The sequence below is a fragment of the Mustela nivalis genome, assembly GCF_964662115.1.
Source record: "Mustela nivalis genome assembly, chromosome: 1".
Lineage (NCBI taxonomy): Eukaryota > Metazoa > Chordata > Mammalia > Carnivora > Mustelidae > Mustela > Mustela nivalis.
This window is the reverse complement of record NC_139020.1, coordinates 115,719,342-115,744,877: the sequence shown is the minus strand read 5'-3', so window position 1 is coordinate 115,744,877 and position 25,536 is coordinate 115,719,342. Positions and strand designations below refer to the sequence as shown.

At 37.2% G+C, this 25,536-nt stretch overlaps 1 protein-coding gene across 27 annotated transcripts in view; it reads left to right on the top strand.

Moving 5' to 3' along the window:
- RUBCN (rubicon autophagy regulator) overlaps positions 1-25,536 on the top strand; it is a 67,179-nt gene that overhangs the window by 16,482 nt on the left and 25,161 nt on the right. For 15 of the 27 annotated variants that reach the window (XM_082699006.1, XM_082699005.1, XM_082698999.1 and 12 more), the window contains exons 2-5: positions 12,068-12,221; positions 22,570-22,656; positions 23,963-24,137; positions 24,765-24,871. In XM_082699006.1, the coding sequence (XP_082555132.1) occupies positions 12,183-12,221; positions 22,570-22,656; positions 23,963-24,137; positions 24,765-24,871 (408 nt within the window). In that variant the 5' untranslated portion in view covers positions 12,068-12,182. Of the gene's footprint in view, positions 1-12,067; positions 12,222-17,934; positions 18,092-22,569; positions 22,657-23,962; positions 24,138-24,764; positions 24,872-25,536 lie in introns of those variants that run through there. The other 12 variants (XM_082699004.1, XM_082699003.1, XM_082698998.1 and 9 more) reach the window with 2 other exon arrangements.

Below are 25,536 nucleotides of genomic sequence, written 5' to 3'. Positions count from 1 at the left end.
TTTTAAATAATACTCCTTTAGAAGGCATCCCTGACCTGCCCTTCTCCATCTCTCTTTGTAACATATCTCTCTGCAGAACATAGTTATGTAAGTGCCCATTTCCCCCATTTCATTCTGAATACCTTGAGAGATGGAGACTCTTCATCTTTTTTTTAAAGATTTATTTATTTATTTATTTGACAGAGAGAGATCACAGGTAGGTAGAGAGACTGGCAGAGAGAGAGAGAGGGAAGCAGGCTCCCTGCTGAGCAGAGAGCCCAATGTGGGACTCGATCCCAGGACTCTGAGATCATGACCTGAGCCGAAGGCAGCGGCTCAACCCATTGAGCCACCCAGGCACCCCAGAGACTCTTCGTCTTTAACCACCATAAGCCCAGCGCCTCGCCCAATGCCTAATGTAATCGACATTCTGTGAGTATTTATTCAAGGAATGGAAACATTAACAGTTTGGTCACGAGTCTTATAGTTGGGCAGCTGCCAGTGGTACTGTTGCCTTTGGAAGGGCCTCTTTTTTCCCTTTATCCCTATTCACTTTCACTTTTTTACATTTATCTTCATTTTCTATTTTCTTCCTTCCTTTCTCTTTTTTCTTTGACTGAGGTAGGGGTTGACAGTTTATATAGAACTTGTAGTAAAGCAGGAGGATCAAATAATTTTTGAGCAATTCATACTGCTAGTCCAGTTATTAGTATACCTACCCACATTGTCCACTGTCCCCCCACCCCCAACAACATATTGTTGATGCTTTGGGGGGAAATGCTATTGTGCAGAACACAGGAGAGGGAGGCCTATCAGCAAACAGCAGGGACCCTAAGCTGAAGCTTATCCCAGTATCTATCCTCCCCACAGCTGGTCTGCTTTTTTTTTTAAAGATTTATCCATTTATTTGAGAGAGGGAGAGAAAGAGAGAGCACAAGCTGGCGGGGTGGGGGGGAGAGGGAGAGAGAGAATCCTGATGCAGACATCATGCTAAGTGTGGAGCCTGACATGGGGCTTGATCTCAGGACCCTGAGATCATGACCTGAGCCAAAACTAAGAGTCGGCTGGTTAACTGACTGCACCACCTTGGCACCCCTGATCTGTTTTTTATAGCTCCTTTATCACTTCTTTTATTAAATGGAATCTTTTTGTGTGTGTTTTGTAATCTTTCCTTCCTAAGTTTCACCAGCCTGCCTATCTGGGTGGTTATAGACCAGCTCTGTCCAACATAATAGCCACTGGCCTCATGTGGTGATTTAAGTTTAAATAATTAAAATTAAATAAAATCTAACATTTCAGTTCTTTAATCATACTAACCAGATTTCAAGCCCCTGGGGCTACTGGCTGCCATACTGGACAGCACACATATAGAACATTTCCAGCATCATAGAAAATTCAATTGAACAATGCTGTTACAGATTAAATTCTGAGTTTTTCAGTAAACAACTAGGTCATGCTTACATGTTTTTAGTTCCTCTGCATCAGGCTGACTTGAAGTTTAACCCACACTTGATTGAGAGGAGAGAGGATTATTAAAGGAAATCATAAATTATTAGCGACTAAATAGGGACTTGGCACTTCCTTTGTAAGGCCATGAAATTTACAGAAATCCTGCTAGATCATAGGAGTGAAGAGATGATGATTTTTTTTACTAGAAAATAGCAAGATCCCATAATTTCTAAAAGATTCTAAGACAGTCTCCCTATGAGCTTTCTCACTTGGATGCTTTGGCGAAGAAAGCATTCAGAGCCATAACATCATTCCATCTCCACCCCCTTCAATACCATGATTTTATTTTTACCTTCTCAAGAATCCTTTGACAGTTTTAAATTTTCCAAGTTTTTTTTTCCCCCTCTTTGTTCTACTTTTGTTATCTGCTTATTGTCTTATTGCTTTGTGCTTTTATTTGTCTTATGCCTTGGAAGATTGAATAACTTTTTTTATTGTGTGTACTTTAGTACAAGGCTAGTTTTTTGATTGTCCTATGCTTAAAAAAAAGTGTTCTTCAGGATGTAGTTTTCTAAATTTAAAGAACAACCTTATTATGTATAATATTATTCAGCTCTTCTAATCACTTTTTTACTTTTGATTTTTATGAACTGATAATTAATCTCCCATTACCATTGTTTTTTCTCTTCTATTTTCACTTTTTTAAAATTTTATTTTTAAGTAATCTTTATATGCAAGGTGGGACTTGAACCCACAACCCTGAGATCAAGAATCTCATTCTCCACTGACTGGGCCAGCCAGGCACCCCTCGATTTTCTTTGTATGTTTTCTGTAGTTTTTGCTTCATATGTGTGTTTTGTTTTATATGTATATATATGCACATATATGTAAAATTATATATGTAATTTTTATATATAATTTATATATTTTTAAATTTATATATTATATATTTTATTTATGTATATTTTATATATTTCAATCTGTATTTTATACATATATATTTTAGATATGTACGCATATATAAAATTTAAAATTTAATTAAGATAAAATTTAAAATTTTTTTAAATTTTAAATTTTAATTTAAAAAAATTTTTTAAAAAGATTATTTATTTGAGAGAGAGAAAGAGAGAGAGAGTGCATGAGTGCACAGGATGGGGAGGGGCAAAGGGGGAGAGGGAGAGAGAGAATCTTTTTTTTTTTTTTAAAGATTTTTATTTATTTATTTGACAGAGAGAGAGATCACAAGCAGGCAGTGGCAGGCAGAGAGAGAGAGGGGAAAGCAGGCTCCCTGCTGAGCAGAGAGCCCAATGCGGGACTTGATCCCAGAACCCTGGGATCATGTCCTGAGCCGAAGGCAGCAGCTCAACCCACTGAGCCACCCAGGCACCCAGAGAGAGAGAATCTTAAGCCAACTCCTTGCTGAGCATAGAGCTCAAAGCAGGGCTGGACCTCATGATTCTGAGATCATGACCTAAGTTGAAATTTAGAGTTGGCCACTTAACTAACTGAGCCACCCAGACTCCCTTGTTTTATATTTTGAGGCCATGTTATTAGATACATAAAATTACTGAGAGCTACATCTTCATTATGGCTTCTTTGTCTTTTTAAATGATTTTTGCCTTAAATGCAGTCTTGATGTAATATCATAATTTCTGCCTACCTTTTTGCTTGATTGGTTCTTTGGTTTTAAATAGTTGTGTTTATTTCATTGACTTTTATTTTTATTTCATGTCTATTTTATCTTAATTCTGTCATCTTTTAAAAATGACTTTTTATTATGTTCTTTTGCTTTTTCTTTGCCTTGGCAATATTTAAGATAATCTAGTTTTAGTTGTAATGATGATTAGCTTTTACTTTAAAATAGTGTCCCTAAAACGGGAAGCAACTGAAGCACTGTCTTTCCTCCCCTGCCTTTGCTCTCGAAGGTGGGGGGTGGTGTGCCTCCTTGCTCGTAAAGCATTGTGCTACCCAGATGTGACTGTAAGGTAATGAGATTGGCTTTCTTCTATGACTCAGGAAATTAACCTTACTGTTTTACAATAAAACCTTCTATGTTTCTACCATTCTATTAAGTAAGCAGATTTGAATCTCTGTTATATACAAGATACTTCCAAGAGTCTTCTGAGGAAGTCTTTTTAGCTTTCCTGCTTAAGCAAGAGTACCCTGAGCATGATCAGGCCTTGGAATCTATGCTTATGAAGAGGAGATTTAGCCTGGTTTAAAATCAGTTGAGATATTCTTAAGATGCAGAGCACAGTGACAAGTCTTAATTTGTGTTACAGCCGGTCCTATCCTGGATAGTTTTGGCAGATTTTTCTCTGAGCAGAATGAGTAAGAAGGCTTTATTCAGGTACCCCTTCTGATGTAGTTTGACTTACTATATTTATGCACTGGAAATTCAAAGAGGGAAAAGAAAAGAGAAAAGGAAAGGAATATCATTATCTACCCTATGATGGTGCTTTCTGTAGATTATCAATCACACTGAGGGAGCTGAAGCTTAGAAAATTTAAATGGCTTACCTAATACTGCTTGACTAGTTTGTGGAGAGCTAGGATTCAAATTCAGGTTGGCCTGACTGTGAACCTTGCTCTCTTTCTGCTGCATGACATTTTCTCCCTCTTTCTAATAACAGCACATAAGAAATAGAAAAGACACGGTTTCTATCCTTAAGAAAACAAATCACATACAACAACAATTAAATAGCATTTTTTTTTAAGGATCATCAGGAGGAATGGTATATTGACAGCATATATTATGGGGTTTCCAACAAGGGAGTTATAGCTGGTCAAATTATTTAGTACTTCTTAGGAGAAGGTTGAACGAGAGCTGAACCTGAATCCCTGAATGAGACAAGAGGAGAAGCATTTTAAGTGGAAAGATCTGTTAAATAAAACCATGGAAGTAGGTATGAGGTTGGCATGTTATAATAGAGTGTGGTGGGTAAAGAGACTGTTTTCAAATTGAGGAGTACCGAGTGGGAACATTGGTATTTAGACTGGGGCTACATGATGGAGACTTTTTGAATTCCATACCAAGGAGTTTATATACCATCAATGGTTAGGTTTCTGACATAAGGGATTTAACTTTTGGTAAATCTGCTCATTGTTGAAATTAAATAAATTTAATATTCAAATGTAGTGTGATTGGTGAAGGATTTGTTGAATAGATTTGAAATTATAGGCATGCCTAGGAGGACCACTTATTCCCCCCAGACATTAAGATTCTGCTGTCAGCCATTAAAGAGATGGAACTAGCCAATGATTGGGTTCTCCCAGGTGCCCCAGAGCTGAGAAACTACAGTAAAGTCAAGGATGTTTTTTCCTATGAGCATTATTTATTTAAAAACATCATAAATATTAACTGCATGCTGTACTCATTAAATACTATATAATTGAAACCAGGAAGTATGGAGCCAGATAAGAAAATTAAACAAATTAAATGTAGTAGTCTATTGTTACTTAAGTATTACCAATAATTATTTCACTTAGCAATGTTTTCCTCTACTTTAAAGATCACTTCTTTTCAGGGAGTGCTTTTTGGTATTAAAAGTCCCAGGTGTTTGCCTGACCACAATCTTTCAGCCTAAGATGCCCTTCCCACTTTGGGGATTTAAAAATCCTTGATGGTACTTTCCAGCCTCTTGTTAGCTAATTTTGTTCAGATTCTTGATCTTTTATTAATTGCTAGAATTGTTTAGGAAGGGCTCAACAGGGATGCCTGGGTGGCTCAGTTGGTTGAGCATCTGCCTTCAGCTCAGGTCATGATCCCAGAATCCTGGGATCGAGTCCCTATCAGGCTCCCTGCTTGGCAGGGAACCTACTTCTCCCTGTGCCTGCCACTCTGTCTGCTTGTGTGCTCCTGTGCTCTGTCTCTCTCTCTCTCTGACCAATAAATAAGTAAAATCTTTAAAAATAAAAAGAAAAGCTACAAAGAAGGAAGGGCTAAACAGTTTCTCTCCTCTGTATTTCCCTCACAGAACTAGAGGTAACTATTATTACATATCTCCATTTCTCTCAATATTTTTACCTGAGATCATAAATACAATTTTATATTTTATACTTTATATTTTATACTTTAATATATCATTAACTTTGGGAACTTTTTTTAATCAAATATTTTAATGGTTTTATGATATTCCATCATTTAGATATCACATACCTGTCTTCACATTTCAGGGATCAAATCATAATCTGACTTGGGACAACCTGACCTTCAGTCTTGATTTCAGGTAGATACCACAATTCATTGCAGATAAACGGCACACTGTGGAGGGGGTATGCCAATAAATTGAAGCTATTTCCTTGTCCTTCCTAAAAAAGGCACTGGGGATCAAAGATATGCTTATATGTATTTCTTGGATTGAATCTCACTTTACAATAACTTATTATGTGTATATTATTTGTCATATATTTCACTTATTTTTAGTGATTATGTGTTAGTTATATGGCATAGCACTTTTCATTTATTTATTTATTATGTTTTCATTTAAATTCCAGTTAGTTAAATAGTGTAATATTATTTTCAGGTGTACAATATAGTGATTGGACACTTCCATATATCACCTGGGGCATTGCACTGTTTTAAAGAGATAAAATTTGTGGGGCACCTGGGTGGCTCAGTTGGTTAAGCATCCAGTTCTTGATTTTGGCTCAGGTCATGAGGTCAGGGTCATGACATCCAGCCCTGCACCAGCTCTGCGCTAGGTTGCGTATATCTTTTCAAATTAGTATTTTCATATTACGTAAAGAATATGGGTAGTAGAATTACTGTATCTTAGGGTAGTTCTATTTTTTTAATTTTTGAGGAGACTCCACACTGTTTTCCACATTGACTGCACTACTTTGCATTTCTACCAACAGAGCAGGAGGGTTCCTTTTTCTTCCACATCCTCACCAGCACTTGCTGTTTCTTGTGTTTTTGATTTCAGCCATTCTGGCAGATGTAGAGTGATACCTTATTGTGGTTTTGATTTGCATTCGTTTCATGATGAGTGAGGTTGAACATCTTTTCATGTGTCTGTTGGCTGTCTGTATGTCTTCTTTGTAGAAATGTCTGTTCATGTCTTGCGCCTGCTTTTTAATTGGATTATTTATTTTTTTGATGTTGAATTTTGGAAGTTCTTTATATATTTTGGATACTAACCTTTTATCAGATATGTCATTTGCAAATATTATCTTCCATTTTATAATTATCTTTTAGTTTTGCTGATGGTTTCCTTTGCTGTGCAGAAGCTTTTTATTGTGATGTAGTCCCAGTAGTTTATTTTTGCTTTTGTTTCCCTTGCTTCAGGAGACATATTTAGAAAAATATTGCTAATGTCAGAGAATTACTGCCTGTGCTCTCTTCTAGAGCTCTCAGGTTTCAGATCTCACATTTAGGTCCTTAATCCATTTTGGGTTTATATTGTGTATATGTAAATTGGTCCAGTTTCATTCTTTCGCATGTAGCTGTCCGGTTTTCACAACACCATTTTTTTAAGAGACTGTCTTTTTCCAGTTACATATTCTTGCCTCCTTTGTCAAAAATTAATTGACCATATAATCCTGAGTTTATTTCTGGGCTCTCCATTGTGTTCTATTGATGTGTGTCTGTTTTTGTGCCTGTACTATATTGTTTTGATTACTATAGCTTTGTAGTGTATCTTGAAATCTGGGCTTGTGATATTTCCAGTTTTGCTCTTCTTTTTCAAGATTGCTTTGGCTATTTGGTGTCTTTTGTGTTTCCATGCAATTTTTAGGATTGTTTGTTTTAGTTCTGAGAAGAATGCTATTTATACTTTGCTAGGGATTGCATTAAATCTGTAGATTGTTCTGGATAGTATGGACATTTTAACAGTATTTGTTTTTCCAGTCCATGAGCATGGAATATCTTTCCATTTGTTAGTGTTATCTTCAATTTCTTTCATCAGTGTTTCATTGTTTTCAGAATATACGTCTTTCACCTACTTGGTTAAGTTTATTCCTAGGTATTTTATTGTTTTGGTGTAATTGTAAATAGGATTTTTTAAAAATTTTCTCTTCCTGCTACTTCATTATTAGTGTATAGAAATGCAGCAAATTTTTGTATATTGGGTTTGTATCCTGTGATCTTACTGAATTCATTTATCACTACTAACAGTGTTTTGGTGGAATGTTTAGGATTTTCTGTAAATAGTATCATGTCATCTACAAATAAGGAAAGTTTTACTCCTTTTTTTTTTTTAAAACCAATTTGGATGCCTTTTATTTCTTTTTGTTGTCTGATTGCTGTGGCTAGGACTTGCCCTACTATGAATAGAAGGGGGTGAAAGTGGACATCCTTGTTTTGTTCCTCTTGTTCCTGATCTTAGGGGAAAAGCTCTGCACTGAGTATGATGTTTGTTGTGTTTTTCATATAAGACCTCTATTGTGTTGAGGTATGTTCCCTCTAAATCTTTTTTGCTGAGCGTTTTTATAATAAATGGGTGTTGTACTTTGTCAAATGCTTTTTCTGCATCTATTGAAGTGATCATGTAGTTTTTTAATTCTTTCTCTTGTTGATGTGGTATGTCATACTGATTGATTTGTGAATATTGAACCACTCTTGTATCCCAGAAATAAATCCTGCTTGATTGTGAATGATAGTGAATGATTGTGATTGATAGTGAATGATTATTGTAACATATTGATGCTTTTGGTTTGCTAATATTTTTTGAGGATTTTTATATACATGTTCATCAGAGACATTGGGCTGTAGTTCTCTCACTCTTTCTCTCTCTCTCTCTCTCTTTTTTTTTTTTTTTTTTTTTTTTGTAGCATATCTGGTTTTAGTATCACGGTAATGCTGGCTCCTTGATATTACTTCTGATTGTGACATGACATGACATGACATTACAAGCTTAAGACTGAGCTGGCTTTTTGGAATACTTTTTCCTTGAATAATCTTATTTGAGTTGCTTAAGCAATTTCTGTTCCTCTTTAAAGGAGGAATGAAGTCAAAATTCTCCCCCCCCCCAAAAAAATATGTGGGACTTTATTCTGAGGTTTTTGATGAAAGTGATTCGGGTAGGGATGGATTATGCTGTCCCTTGCCACTTAGGCCTGATTTTTTCCTTGGCACAGGGTGAGATGCTTAGAAAGACTTTTAATTTACAATGATTAAGGGAGAGCACTCTGTGTACTTGCAGAAGTGGCTCTGCAAAGAACTACTTTGAACCTAATATACTTCAAAGACCTTACCTTTGCCCAGGTAAAGATTACATATGAATCCAAGGTGATACTATTCAAATAATTATTACCTAGGAGGTTTGCCCCAAGAAAGACTGACCTTACTTGCTGAAAATGTGGTTCAAGAATGCAGAGTCATATTTGATTTCTCATGGTGATCTATTTACTTGCATCCAAGATTCAGGTATGAATAGATTAGTCCCACCACTGTGTATGGGCTTCAGTTGAGTTTATCATTTCAACTCTCTGAAAGTGGTAACTGTATCATTAGGGTAAAGGAACCTCAAAAGGTAAAGATACTTAGACTATGTAAATCAAAATTTTAAAAGTTTACTTTTCTTTGAGCATATACCAAATGTAAGTGATTTGGTATATCTTAGAATAAGAGCCACATTCTTTTGTAGCTTTGGTACCTTAGGGACACTATAGTATGGGGAGGGAAAGTTCCTTAGCTTTGTCCAGAAGTTGGTAGTAGATCTGAATGCTCAGGTTTCTTGGATTTCAGGATTCTTTATATAATTTTGGAATCACAGCCTAGTAGGATGATGGGGTATTTGGTGTCTGCTTTGAGAATTTATCACAGTAGTTCTTTGACAGTTAAGCTTGTAAGATCAAGAATAAATCAGAAGTGTAAAAAAAAAAAAAAAAAAAGAATAAATCAGAAGTATTGCTCAGCCATCAAAAAGAATAAAATCTTGCCATTTTCAATGACATTAATAAAACTAGAGGTTATTATGCTAAATGAGATAAGTCAGAGAAAGAGAAATACCATATGATTTCACTCATATGTGGAATTTAAGAAAAAAAATAGATGATCATAGGGGAAGGGAAGGAAAAATAAAGTAAGATGAAAAAAGAGAGGGAGGCACACCAGAAAAGATTCTGAACTCTAGGAAATAAACTGAGGGTTGCTAGAGGGGAGGTGGGTTGGGGAATGGGATAAATGGGTGATGGGCGTCAAGGAGAGCACCTGATGTAATAATGAGCACTGGGTGTTATATGCAACTGATGAATCACTAAATTCTACTCCTGAAACTAATAATATAGTATATGTTAACTAAACTGAGTTTAAATAAAAAATTTTTTAAAAGATTAAATCAGAATAAATCAGAACATAGATATGCAAAGTTGCTTTAGTAAACAAACTGCTCTCAGGCCTACAACACGTGATTGTAACCTGTTGGAATGTGAAAACCATGTCTATCTGAACAGATAACCCTAAGGAAGCATAGGAGATGGAGAATCACTGAAGCAGAAGTTGGTAGTCAGTTGGCCTCTGTGATGGTAGTTTCTCACAATGTAACAATAAGTGGCATTTTAATGGCCATCTTAGTTATTTGAGATATCTCTAAGGACTGGTATGGAAATAGAACAGGGAAGTGGCCAACAAGTACATGGAGGGGTGCTCAGCATCATCAGTCATCAGGGAAATGCAAATCAAAACTGTTATGAGTTATCACCTTACACCTCTTAGAAGGGCCGTTATCAAAAAGATGAATGACAGGTGTTGGTGAGAATGTAGAGAAAAGGGAATCCTTGTGCACTTTTGGTGGGAATATAGTGGTGCAGCCACTGTAGAAAACAGTATGGAGATTCCTCAAAAATTAAAAATAGAAATACATTTGATTCAGCAATTTCATTTCTGGGTCTGTATCCAAAGGAAACAAAAACAGGATACTGAAGAGATATCTGTACCCCAGTATTCACTGAAGCAGTATTTATAATAGGCAAGACATGGAAACAACCTTAGTATCCACTGATAGATGAATGGATAAAGAAAATGTCACACACACACACACACACACACGGGAATATTATTCAGCCCTAAAAAAGGGAATCCTGCCATTTTTGACAAGATGGATGGATCTTTAGAGCTTTATGTTAAATGAAATAAGTCAGTTCGAGAAAGACAAATACTGTATGCTCTCACTTATATGTGGAGTCTAAAAAAGTCAAACTCATAGAAACAGAGAACAGATTGATTGGTGGTTGCTAGAGGTGGGGGTGTGGGGAATGAGGGTGAAGGTGGTCCAAAGATACAAACTTCCAATAATAAGATAATAAATTCTGGGGATGTAATGTACAGCATGTATAGTATAGTTAACAATACTGTATTGTATATTTGAAAGTTGCTAAGAAAGTAGATCATCACAAGAAAAAATTTCTAACTATGTTCGGTGATTAATGTTAACTAATTTTATTGTGGTAATCATTTTACAATATGTATATCAAATCCTTATGTTATATACCTTAAAGCAATATAATATGTCAATCATATCTCAATAAAAGTGGGGAAGAAAGAAATGGCTCAAGTGAGTTTGGTGACTTGAATGTTGAAAGGTGTCAGGTTGTCTCCCAGTTTGAATAAATTCTTGGTCTTAATGTCTTGAGAGCGGAAGACCAGATTGAGATTCATCTGACTTTCTCTTTTTAGATGACACTTTTATACTGGACCTAGCTTTGTTCATCTTATTTTGTCTTACTGTACTCATCCACTTTTAAAAATGACTCAGAAAGTGTACAAATAAGTTATAAATAGTTTTGTATACATATTTTTGTATAAATAGTTTTGAATAAATTTGGATAAATTTTGTATAAATAGTTTTTATATAAATAGTTTCGAATACAGATAGAAAAGATTCAGAATGCTTCTACCCCATAGGTATTTAAATGATGTAAAGTAGTATGATGAAAGTTACCTGAAAAAAATTATTCCTGTGACTGTCCTTGGAAAGTATTAAGAGTAGTATTCTAATGAGAAATGGAAGGGCAAGGTAAAGTGTGCAGTATAACAATTTTCAGACTTTTCCTCTTCAGTACTTTAGATTGTTCAGAATAAGCCAAAAGTTGACTGATTTGGGGGCATGTCCCTAAATGACTTAGTGCAAACAAAACATTTTTGTCTTTATTTTAGCTTAAAAAACTATGGGGGGAAGTAATGGATAATTTAGATTCTTAACCATAATACTTGTGTACAGGTATGTGTACTCAGTGCATGGAAATATAGTGAATAAAAATTCATTTTTGACTTTTTTACTTGGAAAAAGATTTCTGGTTTTGAGCAATGCCCTCATCTCTTTATATGTTGCTCATGTACTATCATTTCCAGAAATGGATCTTAATGGGTCACACTCCTAGAAATGTGGGTTATAGGTTATTTATGTGAGAATTAAATGAGATAATAGATGAAGATCACCTTACGATGCATAATATGCCACATTAAGATTGAGGGAGTTTTCTTTGTTTTGTCTTTTTTTTTTTTTTTTTTTAAATCTTAGTGTTCTTTACAACTTAAGTTCTTCCAGAATTGGGTTTTATGCCCAAGTAAAAAATTAATAGGGGATAAAATGTTAGGATATAGGGCAGGAGGCTTCTTGGCTTAGACTTTCTTTGACATGATTAGGATCAGATACAACAAAGTTAACTAACCATTGATATAATTGATGCCCTTGCAGGAGGGAGCACTGGCAGTTGCTGGGTAATTTGAAGAGTACCGTGGAGGGTTTGGTGTCAGCCAACAGTCCCAATGTCTGGTCCAAGTATGGTGGCCTGGAACGGCTTTGCAGGGACATGCAAAGCATCCTCTATCATGGGCTCATCCATGACCAGGTATGTGAACTTCTTTTCTTCCAGATTGACTACACCACTTGTTGGAAAGACAAAATTGCATTGAGGTGTTGGCAGGGAGAAGATGAAGGCTCCTAGTCTGAGAGTCCTTGAGGATAGGACTGTAACATGATGATCATGAGGAGGACAATAAGGACAATAATGACGAATCACTAGGATTTTTCTCTTAGGAGCACCCTAAGAGAAGTATTTACAGAATATTGTCATTTTTATAATATCCTTTGAGCATCATTTTGTAGGTAACTCGTTGATTCTTGGGAGTGGTAGTTTAAGTTATAGCTTAATTTTTTAAAATATAAAGTTTATTGATGTTGAGTTTCTTTTCTGTAATATCCTCAAACACTCTAATAAACTTGGAGTATTGATAATGAGTAGAATGTAATAATACTTAATGGTTTTGCTTCATCTTTGGCAGTTACTCTATTTGCAGTGTTTTAGATAAGGTTCATATCTGGGTATAATTGTCAAGTGAGTCATTGGCTCTGCTATGCTACTTTAAAAAAAAAATCAGACCTCACAAATATGTGCATAATTATGTGTTCCCAAACACTCATGCTCATCCCATGTCAGGGTCTAAGTATTCTTCCCTGGAACTCTCTCCCTTGAGCCAAGCTTGTCTTTTTCTTTTTCTTCTTCTTTATCTCTCTTTTTTAAAAAAAGATTTTATTTATTTATTTGACAGAGAGAGAGATCACAAGTAGGCAGAGAGGCAGGCAGAAAGAAAGGGGGAAGCAGGCTCCCCGCTGAGCAGAGAGCCCAATGCAGGGCTTGATCCCAGGACCCTGAGATCATGATCTGAGCCAAAGGCAGAGGCTCAACCCACTGAGCCACCCAGGCGTGCTGTCTTTTTCTTTTTTAATCAGAATTTATTCTCAACTAGACTAGCAGTCACACTGAAAAAGAGCTAATCAAATAATTAGCGTTAAGGAATTCATATGCTACCCTCCCTTCTAAAAATATGTGTATATTCCTAACAGTATCTTTAAACTAATGTTCTTACTGGATATTTTCAGAACTCAGTGGAGAAGTTGGCTTAGGTGAGATTTTCTTTATTCAAAATAAGTTCTGAAAGTGAGGCTCTCTCAAAGGGTTTCTTTTTCTTCTTTTAAAGATTTTACTTATTTATTTGACAGAGAGAGACAGATCACAGGTAGGCAGAGAGGCAGGCAGAGAGAGAGGGGGAAGCAGGCTCCCCGCTGAGCAGAGAGCCTGATGCGGGGCTTGATCCCAGGACCCTGAGATCATGACCTGAGCAGAAGGTAGAGACTCAAGAGTTTCTTAATAGTTACTGTTATTCAAACACCGCTCTAGGATTTGGAAGCAGCATTGTGTAGTAGAATGATAAAAGTCTTTGGAATCAGGTAGAACCCAGATTGAAATCTAGACACAACGCTCGGGTCCTTGGGGAAAAAAATGAAATAGTAGTTACCGTTACAGATTTCTGAGTTAAACTGTTCATATTTTAATCCCAGCTTCAGCACTATGTGGTATGGATAAGTTACTGCTTTATGCCTCTGTTTACTCATTTGTAAAATGAGATAACACTGGTACCTACCTCATAGGATTATTGTGAGAATTGAATGAGATAATATACATGAAAAGCTTTAAGAAACATAAGAAATTGACAGTTGATCTTAACTATTAGGTAATATTAATTTTTTGAGCCTTGTTTTTCTCATCTATAAAAATGAGGATAATATTTACATCATAATGTTTGATGGAAAGGTTAAATAAACTAGCATAAAAATTTGCATAGTACAGTTTGTGGCACACAGAAAATAATAACTGTTTCTTTCATTTTTTAAGTTTCAAGTTTCATGTAGTCTGATGGGGAAAAAATAGTTATAGTTATGAAGACAAATTAGTTAACCCACTACAGTCTGGTTTTTGGCCATACCACTGGTGATCCTGCTACTGAAATTTAGGTAAAATGATGTCCATGTTATCAGATACATGAACGTTTCTTCTCCTTTGAACCCTGTCTGATGTTCTTTACTGTTGACCATCATCACACCTTAACTTATACAGCATTATTATCTTCTAATGTCATAGAGTCTTCCTACCTCTATGACCATTCCTTCTTACTTTCTTTCCCTGGAATCTCTTCTTCTTGGATTCTAGCTTTTAATGGGATTCTGTCCTACATCCTTATCTTGTCTTACTTTGTACATTTTCCGGAAACAGCCTCATCCACTTGCATTGTTTTAACTATCACCTGTGTACTAAAGACCCCCAGCTCAGACACCTCTGCTGAACTCCAGATCCATAAGACTAGCTGTCTGCTATACGTTATCATCTAGCAGTCTGTTGTACAGGCCAAGCAGAACATGACCCAAAACAAACTTATTTTCCTCATTAGATTGCCCTTCCTCCTATTTTTTTTTTTTTAAGATTTTATTTATTTATTTGACAGAGAGAGATCACAGGTAGGCAGAGAGGCAGGCAGAGACAGAGGAGGAAGCAGGCTCCCTGCCGAGCAGAGAGCCCGATGCGGGACTCAATCACAGGACCCTGAGATCATGACCTGAGCCGAAGGCAGCGGCTTAACCCACTGAGCCACCCAGGCGCCCCTTTCCTCCTATTTTTAACACTGATTTGTGACATTGCCAAGCCAGAACCTTGGGAATCATGCCACATGTTGTATAAAAACTCAATATAAGTTTCCCAGGCTGATGACCAAAATAACTACCAGATTAGTGTCGCTACCATTTAGTGGTTAAGCACTTGCATTTTGATAGCAAAAAGGTTCTTTTCTTGGCTCTGTTACTAATTTTACATCGTCGTCTAGAGTAATCACTTCCCCATATTACAAGACAGTTTTCCCATCTGTGCCAGAAAGAGAAAATGTCATAATGAAATAGTAAAGTAATGGGATTCCAAATGAAGGATGCTTGGTAAATGCAAAACAATATTAGCGTATCTTGTTAGAATTATTAACGAATGATATCTGTGAAAGCATGTGGTTATCAGAATGAAAAATATTAAAGTATATGGTCATCTGCAGAAAAGCATTAGTGTTAATAAGTGAAAACAGAGTAAACCAGGCAAAGCTGTCTTGAACACACTTTTCAGCTGCAGACTGTAATGGAAAGAATCATGACCAGAAGATCCATACCAGTTTCACTGCTACCCTCTTCTGCCTTGTGAAGACCTAACAATTAATGGCTGTGTCAGGGACTTATTTTTCCCCTCTCATTTCCTCCCGAAAGATTAATGCTTTCAAAGGCTTCTGGCTGCTGCGTCATCAGGAAGCTATTCTGGGTGTTGTGCCCTTGGAGAGGGGGAAGGGATACAGTGATTCATGCTGGTCATATCTATTCTGTGCTTTCATAAGGATGTGTTATGGAATGTGAACTTTATTTTTTAAATCACTCAGGGCCTTATGAAAGCTAGAACATCATGATCATATTTTTAGAGAGATCTCATTTTTCTTGACAGCCTGCATCTGGGCTACCTTTTAGTTTTCCCGTAAGGCAAGGCATATTTGATCTTTTCCTTTCTACTGCTTAGAAATGTGGAGACATTCAGTCCCTAAGATTCCTCAGCTAAATACGAGAAATAAAAAGATCTCCCCTCTTTTCCACTGCCAAGAAGAAGCCTCTTCTTGGTAGTCTATTTTAAAAAATAACCATAACAACACAAAGACTTCTGTGTGTTTTTTTTTCCTGAATATATTAGTTAAATATTTTTATTTGTTGAAAATTTGGAAAATAGCAAAAAAGAATTTGAAGAAAGTAAATATCACCTTCAAGTCAACACCAAGTATTATTGCTTCTTAACATTTTGGTAGATCTTATTTTTTTTCTACACATTCATGTGCTTTTTAAAATATTAAGATTTTATTATACATATCATTCTGTAACTTGCTTTAAAATATTTAATTTTTTAAATAAACAATACCTTTATATGGTTTTAAAAAAGCATATAACTATAGTCAGTGAAGTATCTTATTTCCTTCCAGTCCTGCAGGTAACTACTGTTTACCAGTTTCTTTCCAGAGAATTTTTATGTTTATAAAAGACTTTATGAATAATTTTCTTTGCTATATTTCCTGATTGTTTTCACACAAATAAAAGCATGCTGTAATTACTATTCTGTACCTTGGTTTTTTTCTCTTGATATATCTTGTGATTCATTCCAAATCATTATATAAAGCATTTTTTTTCTTTTTTACATGGATCATTTTATAATATTCAATTGTATGTGCCATAATTTATGTAGCCAGTTCCCTGGTAATGGACTTTTAGATTACTTCCAGTCATTTATAGTTAGTAACAGTGCTATAATGGATAAATCCTTTACAATAGGATATTCCTAGAAGTAGAATTTTTAGGCTAAAGGTTATGAGCATTTGAATTCTGATAAATATTGCTAAATTACCCTTCAGGAAGTTATGCCTATTTACATCCTCACCAACAAGGTATAAGAGTATTTGCTTCGCCAGTATAGCGTGTTATTAAACTATAAACTATCCCCAATATGATAGATAAAATGTTACATTTCTCTCATTATGAAAGATGTTTATGAGAGCCTTTTCTGTGAACTTTTTCCAATTTTCCCCCATTTTCCTTAGATTGTTAGTCTTTTCCCAGGGATTTTAAGAGTTCTTTATTAATGGTATTAATCCTTTGTCTGTAATGTGAATTGCAAATATTTTTTCCTGGTTTGTCTTTTGCCATTTCAAATGGTGGCTTTTATATGCAGAAATATCTGAGAGGGGTGGCAGAGGGAGAGGGAGAGAGAATCTTTTATTTATTTATTTATATTTATTTTTATTTTTTTTTAAGAGAGCGCACACACACATATGCACTCGTGGTGGGGAGGTGCAAAGGGAGAGAGAGAATCTCAAGCCGACTCCCCACTCACTGATCATGGAGACCCACAGGGGGATTGATCTCACAATCCTGAGATCATGACCTGAGCCATAATCAAGAATTGGACACTTAGGGACACCTGGGTGGCTCAGTCAGTTAAATGGCTGCCTTCAGCTCAGGCCATGATCCCAGAGTCCTGGGATTGAGTCCCACAGTGGGCTGCTTGCTATGTGTGTGGAGTCTGCTTCTCCCTCTGCCTGCAGCTCCCCCTGCTTGTGCTCTCTCTCTCTCTGACAAGCAAATAAATAAAATCTTAAAAAAAAAAAAAAAAAAAAAAGAGTTGGATGCTTAACTGATCCACCCAGGCACTTCTCTGATTTTTAGTAAGTCAAATTGATCATTTCTCTCAGGGCTTCTGGGCTCTGTATGATGCTTTGAAAGGGCTTCCCCACTGTACGATTATTAAAAACATTTCTCCATGGTTTCTTCTATTAATGACCCAATTTTTTACATTTAAACTGTTTCATCTGTAATTTACTTTGAATATACTTAATTCTCTTGACACACAGATCTATTTCTGGTTTTTTATTATGGTCTCTTGTTCTTTATTTTGTGTCATCACCACTCAGTTTTAATTATTGTAGCTTTTCATTATGGTAGAAATAGCCCCTCACTTGTACAAAGACATATGTTGTTGATTTTTTCCCCCGACATTCAAACATTTGTCATTCTATTTACCCCTTAACTGCTTCATCATTTTTGGATAAGGACAGGAAAATCTTATACAGTGTGATCTGAATCATTTTCTGATTAGTGAGGGCAGTTAAGGAGTCATTCACACATTTTATTTTAAAACATCTAAAATTACATTTGTTCAACAGTCTTTAGATAATAGAGCCAAAACCTTTTCTGGGAGTGTGGAGCCACTGATGAAGTTTCGTATCATCTTTCTCGAATACCTTGTACTCATAATATGTGATACAGGACTTATGATTTTAATTTCTTTATTCTGGACTGGCAATTTAAAGATCCTATAATGTGAGTATAAAACCAACATTTTTAGTTTTTTTTCCTTCTAACTTTGAAAGTCATTTTGCCTCTACATAATTTGACATCAAGTTTTTATAGAAGTTTTTTTGTGGGCATAAATTTTCAGCTCCTTTGGGTAAATACCAAGGAATGTAATTGCTGGATCCTATGGTAGGAGTATGTTTAGTTTAATTTAGTTTTGTTTTTTTTTTTCAAAGTTGGTAAGTATAGTTATTTTTTTTTTATTAATATATAATGTATTATTTGTTTCGTGGGTACATGTCTGTGATTCATTAGTCTTACACAATTCATAGTACTTACTATAGCAAGAGTATGTTTAGTTTTGGAAGAAACTGCTAAACTGTCTTCCCAAGTAGCTGAACTGGGTTGCCCGGGTGGCTCAGTGGATTAAGCCTCTGCCTTCAACCCAGGTCATGATCTCAGAGTCCTGAGATAGAGCCCCGCATCGGGCTCTCTGCTCAGCGGGGAGCCTGCTTCCCCCCCATCTCTCTGCCTGCTCTTCTGCCTACTTGTGCTCTCTCTCCCTCTGTCAAATAAAAAAATTAATGAAAAAAAATTAAAAGTCCAAAGTAGCTGTACCATTTTGTACTGTCACCAGCAATGAATGAGAGTTCCTTTGCTCCACATCCTCACCAGCAATTAGTGTTGGCATTGTTTTGGTTTTGGGCCATTCTAATATAAGTATATAGTGGTAGTGTGTTGTTTTAATTTACATCTCCCTGATGATATATGATGTGGCATGTCTTTTCATGTGCTTATTTATATATCTGTATATCTTTGGCAAGGTGTCTGTTAAAGTCTTTGGCCCATTTTTTAAGTCATATTGTTTGTTTTTTTATTGTTGTGTTTTTAAGAGTTCCTCTTATGTTTTGGATAACATCCCTTTATCACATGCGGCTTTGCAAAAATTTTCTCCCAGTTTGTGGTTTGTCTTTTCCTTCTCTTGGCATGTTGGTCACAGAGCAAAAGTGTTTAATTTTAGGGAAGTCTGCCTTATCAGTTCTTTGTTTCATGGGTCATCCTTTTGGTCTTGTATCAAAAAAGTCATTACCATACCCAAGGTCATCTAGATTTCTAGCTGTGTTATCTTCTAGGAGATTTATAGTTTTGCATTTTACATTTAGGTCTATGACTCCTTTTGACTTAATTTTTGTGACAGGTTTAAGATCTGTGTCTAGATTCATTTTTTTGCATGTGGATATCCAATGTTTTAGCACCATGTTGAAAATACTATCATTGATCCATTGTATTGCCTTTGCTCTCTTGTCAAAGATTAGTTGATTTTATTTATGTGTCTGTTTCTGAGCTCTCTATTCTGTTTCATGGTCTGTTTTTCTGTTTTTTTCCCAATAATACATTGCCTTGATTACTGTGCCTTTATATAAGTCTTCAAGTCAGATAGTGTCAGTCCTTTTTGAAGAAAAACTTTGCTCTTGTCTTTCAATATTGTTTTAGCTATTCTGGATCTTTTGCTTTTCCATATAAACTTTACAATGAGTTTGTTGATATCCAAAAAATAACTTGCTAGGATTTTGATTGGATTGTATTGAATTTATAGATCAAATTGGGAAGAACTGACATTTGACAATATTGAGTCTTCCTATCCATGAACATGGATTATCTCTGTATTTATTTAGTTCTTTGCTATCTTTTATTAGTGTTTTATAGTTTTCCTCATACAGATCTTATACATATTTTGTTAGATTTCTATCTAAGTATCTCATTTTTGGGAGTGGTAGAGTAAATGGTAATGTGTTCTTATTTTCAAATTCCACTTGCTCATTGCTGATATATAGAAACGTCGTTGGTTTTCATATTAACCTTGCATCCTATGATCTGGCTATAATTACTTACTAGTTCCAGGAACTTTGGGGTTGATTATTTAGAATTTTCTACTTAGATAATCATGTCATCAATGAAAAAAAGCAGTTTTATTTCTTCCTTCCCAATCTGTTTGTCTTTTAAGTCCTTTTTTCCCCCCTTAATGCATTAGTTAGGACTTCCATTAAGATGTTAAAAAGTAGTGGAGGGGCGCCTGGGTGGCTCAGTGGGTTAAAGCCTCTGCCTTCAGCTTAGGTCATGATCCCCAGGTTCTGGGATTGAGCCCCGCATTGGGCTCCCTGCTTAATGGGGAGCCTGCTTCCCTCTCTCTCTGCCTGCCTCTCTGCTTACTTGTGATCTCTGTCTGTCAAATAAATAAATAAAATCTTTTAAAAAAAGAAAGATGTTAAAAAGTAGTGGAAAAAGAAGACACCTTTGCTTTTTTCCTGATCTTATTAGAAAAGCTTTGAGCTTCTCACCATTAAGTATAATGATAGCTGTAGGTTTTTGTAGGCTCTTTATCAATTTGAAAAAGTTCCCCTCTATTTCTAGTTTACTGAGGATTTTTATTATAAGTGGGTGTTGGGTTTTGTCACATGCTTTTTCTGCATCTACTGATATGATCATGTGTATTTTTTTTTTCTTATTTAGCTGTTGATGTAATGAATACCATCACATTCCATTGATGTGATTTGATGTGTTGGTTTTGGAATGTTGAACCAGCCTTGCATACCTCTTGTAAATCCTGGTTGGTCATGGTGTATAATTCTTTCACAATTTTGGATTTGATTTGCTAATTTTTTTTGAGAATTTTGCATCTATGTTCATGAGAGATAATGATCCATAATTTTCTTGTGTTTTTTTTTTCCCTGGTCTTGGTGTTAAGATAATCCTGGCCTCATAGAATGATTTGGAAAAGTATTTTCCTCTGCTTGTATTTTCTTCAAGGGACTATAGGGAATTGGCATGATTAAATGTTTCACCAGTGAACCTATCTAGGCCTGGTGCTTTTGGTTTTAGAAAGTGATTAATTGTTTATTGCATTTTAGGAGATATAGGCCTACTTAGGTTATCTATTTCTTCCTGGTAAGATTTGGCAGATTGTATCTTTTGAGGAATTGATCTGTTTTACCTAAGTTGTCACACTAGTGACTGTAGAGTTGTTGATAGTATTCCTCTGTAACGTCCATAATATCTATAGTGATATCCCTAGTTTTATTTCTGAATTAGCCTAGAATTTTATCTAAAGAAAAGAAACCAAGTTTAGATCCTATTCGCATAGATGTAACTAACCAGAGGACATGCTGGAGTGGATATTCCACTGCTGCCCATCCCTGGCCACTCAGTGTTCACTAAGCCACAGAACAGAGATCAGAACACTGCCACACTGCTGCCAAGATCTTAAAGGTCTCCATGACTCCAGTTGGCAAAAGAGCCTGTACATTGACACCTCTTATTATCACTTCTGCCTTACCAGTCTAGGTGAGAACCCACCCATTTGAGATGACATTTCAGTTGCTTTTAGGGTCATATATTAAGTTCCAATTTAAGGACTCTTTCTAGGCTGTTTGTTTTGTAATGTTGGTTAGTCTGTCTCTTGATGCTTGTGCTAGGTTTGTGCTTCTCAATTATTTAGATTTGTTTTAATCTGTGCCCAGTAATCTTAGAAAGGATTCTCAAAAAATAAGAAGTAGATTTTCCTACTATAAACATTTGCCTTCTCCAGTTCAGGCCTTCTCCAGTATGAGACTATTTTATCTAGCATTGATCATTTCTTTGACTCTAAATACAGCCCTTTCCTGACCTGGATAGCATGGGAAAAGCAGGTCTTTCCTTACTTGGTTTTGCAAGTAAGGAATAACTGAAGACATACATCTCTAATTTTTAACAAATAACTTAAACTCTTCACTAGTTTTAAGACTTGCCTTCTAGGGCTGAATGGTGGAGAGATAAGGGAGAAATCAGGTTATTTTCATTGTGTGACCTTCTATGTTATATGCATGCATTAGCTGATCAAAAGAACAATTAAAATGATTTTGGGGGTGCCTGGGTGGCTCAGTCTTTAAGCATCTGCCTTCGGCTCATGTCATGATCCCAGAGTCCTGGGATCGAGCCCGCACTGGGCTCCCTGTTCCATGGGAAGCCTGTTTCTCCCTCTCCTACTTCCCTTGTTTGTGTTCCCTCTATCACTGTGTCTCTGTCAAATAAATAAATAAAATCTTTTTAAAAATGGTTTTAACATTATCCTTAAAAAGGGTGAACAGAGGAAGACAAACCATAAGTGACTCTTAATCTCACAAAACAAACTGAGGGTTGCTGGGGGGAGGGGGGTTGGGAGAAGGGGGGTGGGATTATGGACATTGGGGAGGGTATGTGCTTTGGTGAGTGCTGTGAAGTGTGTAAACCTGGTGATTCACAGACCTGTACCCCTGGGGATAAAAATATATGTTTATAAAAAATAAAAAATTAAAAAAAAAGAAAAAAGAAAAAAGGGTGAACAGGTGTTTTTCTCCTGATTGCTGCTGAGAACCTTTGTTGAGGCAGGGAAGGTTAGGCTTTTTTTCCCTTCTGTCTTTGAATGTCAACACCAGAACTAGATTTGGTCTAAAGTGGTAATGATTTCTTCACCTTGTATGGTCCCACAGCAGGTTTGTTGCCGCCAGACTGATTACTGGCAGTTTGTGAAGGACATCCGCTGGCTCAGTCCCCACTCAGCCCTTCATGTGGAAAAGGTAAGAAAAGAAAAGTAACCACAGGGCTTTGTTGTTTGATGATCTGTCTGAAGAGTCTGCTAGGCTAGAAAGATGGTATGTGTCAAGGTTCCTATTAACTGAGGAAGTTATTCCTGTAGGACTAATTTGGAAGGGAGGATTATTTGCCCTAAAAAACAAACCCCATTAGACCCGTTGCCCCAGACCTACTTTCTCTCCTCTGGGGAAGGGGTGGAAAAAGCTTTGTTATTTTTAAAAGATCTGCATATTAGGATCAGAAAGAAGCTGTTCAAAAGCCTAGGAAAGTGTCAAGAGGTTCCCTGAAAATGGTTGGGGAAGTGAGACTGAGATTTCCGATCAGGGTAATAGCTCATGGAGGTTAGTGACTTGGCCAGCTAGTTCCAGAGCAATCACTGCCTAATGTATGTATTTATTTACTTAACTTTTCATGATGGAAGATTTTAAATATATGCAAATTAAGAGAGCCCTGAAATATCTATCTGTTATACTTATCATATCTAGCCAATTTTGTTTCATGTATATCCCACCCACTGCCAGGTTCATTGCTGAGATGATGTCAGGAAGAGTAATTTGTATTTAAAACGTTGGGGAACCAAATCACAAGGTGTCAGACTGGCCTTTTTTTGTGAGAAAAATCTAGAACCCAGCATTTTCTTACGTAGACTCTCTTTGTCCTTCACATAATTTTTCTTATCACCCCTCCCCTTCACCTCCAGCTAACTTCCTTTTCTAAAATATATTGCTAAAGTCGTTACTTCTTAGAAGCTGCCTGTGAGACCTTACTTTTAGAAACAGCCAAGTAGAAGGAGCTTCCAAATAGAGAATGCTATGACTAGAGCCAAACAAGGTGCTCAGATGGCTTCTCTTTGGTGGCAGATCTTAGGTGACATCTTCCCAGATCCTTTCCCCCCAGGTTTTTGTTGCATTATTTTCCATAGACCACCTGAAATGAACGACTCTGTGAGAGCAGCCAAGAGGTCAAGTTTATCCTTCCTCTGAGTACCGCAGGCTAGATGTCTCTTCAGATCTAGAACATAAAGATACATATGTAGCAGCTTTGTCCTCTCCTGGAGCTGCATATCAGGTCACAACTGCTTCAGTCTTCTCCAGTGGTCTAGTCCAGCAATGGGGCCGCTAATCCCTTCCTCCCCTGTCCTCCCTCTGTAACTTTTAGATGCTCCCTGGAGGCAGAGTCCCTCTGATCGTTGCCTCTTCCCTGTCTCCATTTAGTTCTTGGGTCCTTAGGCCTTAGTCTTGCCATCTTTACCAGGATGCATGTTTTGACTCATGCCTCCTTGCCTCCCAGTTCATCAGCCTGCACGAGAACGGCGAGAGCGGTGCGGATGGTGAGAGCGGGGACAGTGACAGCAGGCGCGCCGTGGCCGAGCTGTGGCTGCAGCACAGTTTGCAGCGGCACTGTCTCTCTGCCCAGCTCCGGCCTCTGCTGGGGGACAGGCAGTACATCAGAAAATTCTACACTGGTACGTGGAGTCCCCTCACCCAGGATCCTCGCACACTCTTCTCCATCTCTTCCACTTTACTCTTCCTAGAGAGGCTGACTCTCCCCCCAGGGCCCGATACTTTCACTTGGTGGAACAGAGATTCTAATCAGAAGGATGCATCTGGTCTTCTCCTTCTTGTGCAGAACACAGTCCAGCTGGATGCCAAGATCTTCCCTGACTCCCACAGGTGCAAATCAATAAGAACCACCACCATTTACTGCGAGTTTCCTAGGTGCCAGTCACTGTAATGTTCTGTTTATACATGCACCCCTCCCAACAGCCCTGAGAGCTGGGTATTAGTACCCCTGTTTTCCGATCAGGGAAGCAGAGCCTGGGGAGGCCAAGTCACCTACAGCCAGCATTCAAATCTGGGACTATGTGACTTTGAAGCCTCAGGGCATGGCCTCTCCTATATTGCGTGTGTATCACTTAGCCTCTCTTGTACTTATGTATCCCTGATTCCTCTTTTCCCTGCAGTGGCGTGATTCTCCTTAATTCATTTTCACCTGTTGTGTCTTTCATTCCCTGAGCCTCTCCCAGGCTGTACAGGGAAGCTAAAGATCTCCCTGTTGGGCTCCATTGCAACAGTAGCATTTCTCTCCCCAGACACTGCTTTCCTGCTAAGCAATGCCCACGTCACGGCCATGCTCCAATGCCTGGAAGCCGTGGAACAGAACAACCCCCGCCTCCTGGCTCAGCTTGATGCATCTATGGTAAGGGGGCAAGGAGTGATCTCTATGCTGGGTCCCTGGGCCTCCCCATGATAGAACCTTCTGTAGCAAACTCTTTCTTTGCTTAGGCAGTTATGAGCTAAAAGGCTTTCGTTTAAAAAAAAAAAAAATACTTGGAGAAGAAGGGGAGGTACCATTAAGTATCTACTGAAGTAAAAAGTCTAAGCATAAAGTCTGTTTAAGGAGGGAGGTGTATATTTTTTTTAAATCCTTTTTTAAAATCTGTAGCCTGAGTAAGCACTTCCGTAAGGGCAGGTTTGACAAGCCAGAGGAAGAGGATGATTTTGAATGAGGGGTAGGATTGAATCCAGAGTAGGATTGTAGAGTGTCCTACCTGGTAGGACCTAGTGTGACACAGGAATGGTCCTGTGTCCATTTTCATCCTTGAAGTATAAAGAAAATTTTGTTGCTTGATATTGCTTATTGTTAACCGTCCAGTTCACTCACCCCATCACTAATATCAGTGCCTCAGCTAGAATAGAATCACAATCCCGACTCCATCACTAATATCAGTGCCTCAGCTAGAATAGAATCACAATCCCGACTCCTTTTCAGGAGGGAGGCCCTCTCTTTCGTGGTTTTAAAATTTTGATTCTTAGTTACCACCTATTAAATGCTTTCTGTGTGCCTGGAACACATGTGTCATC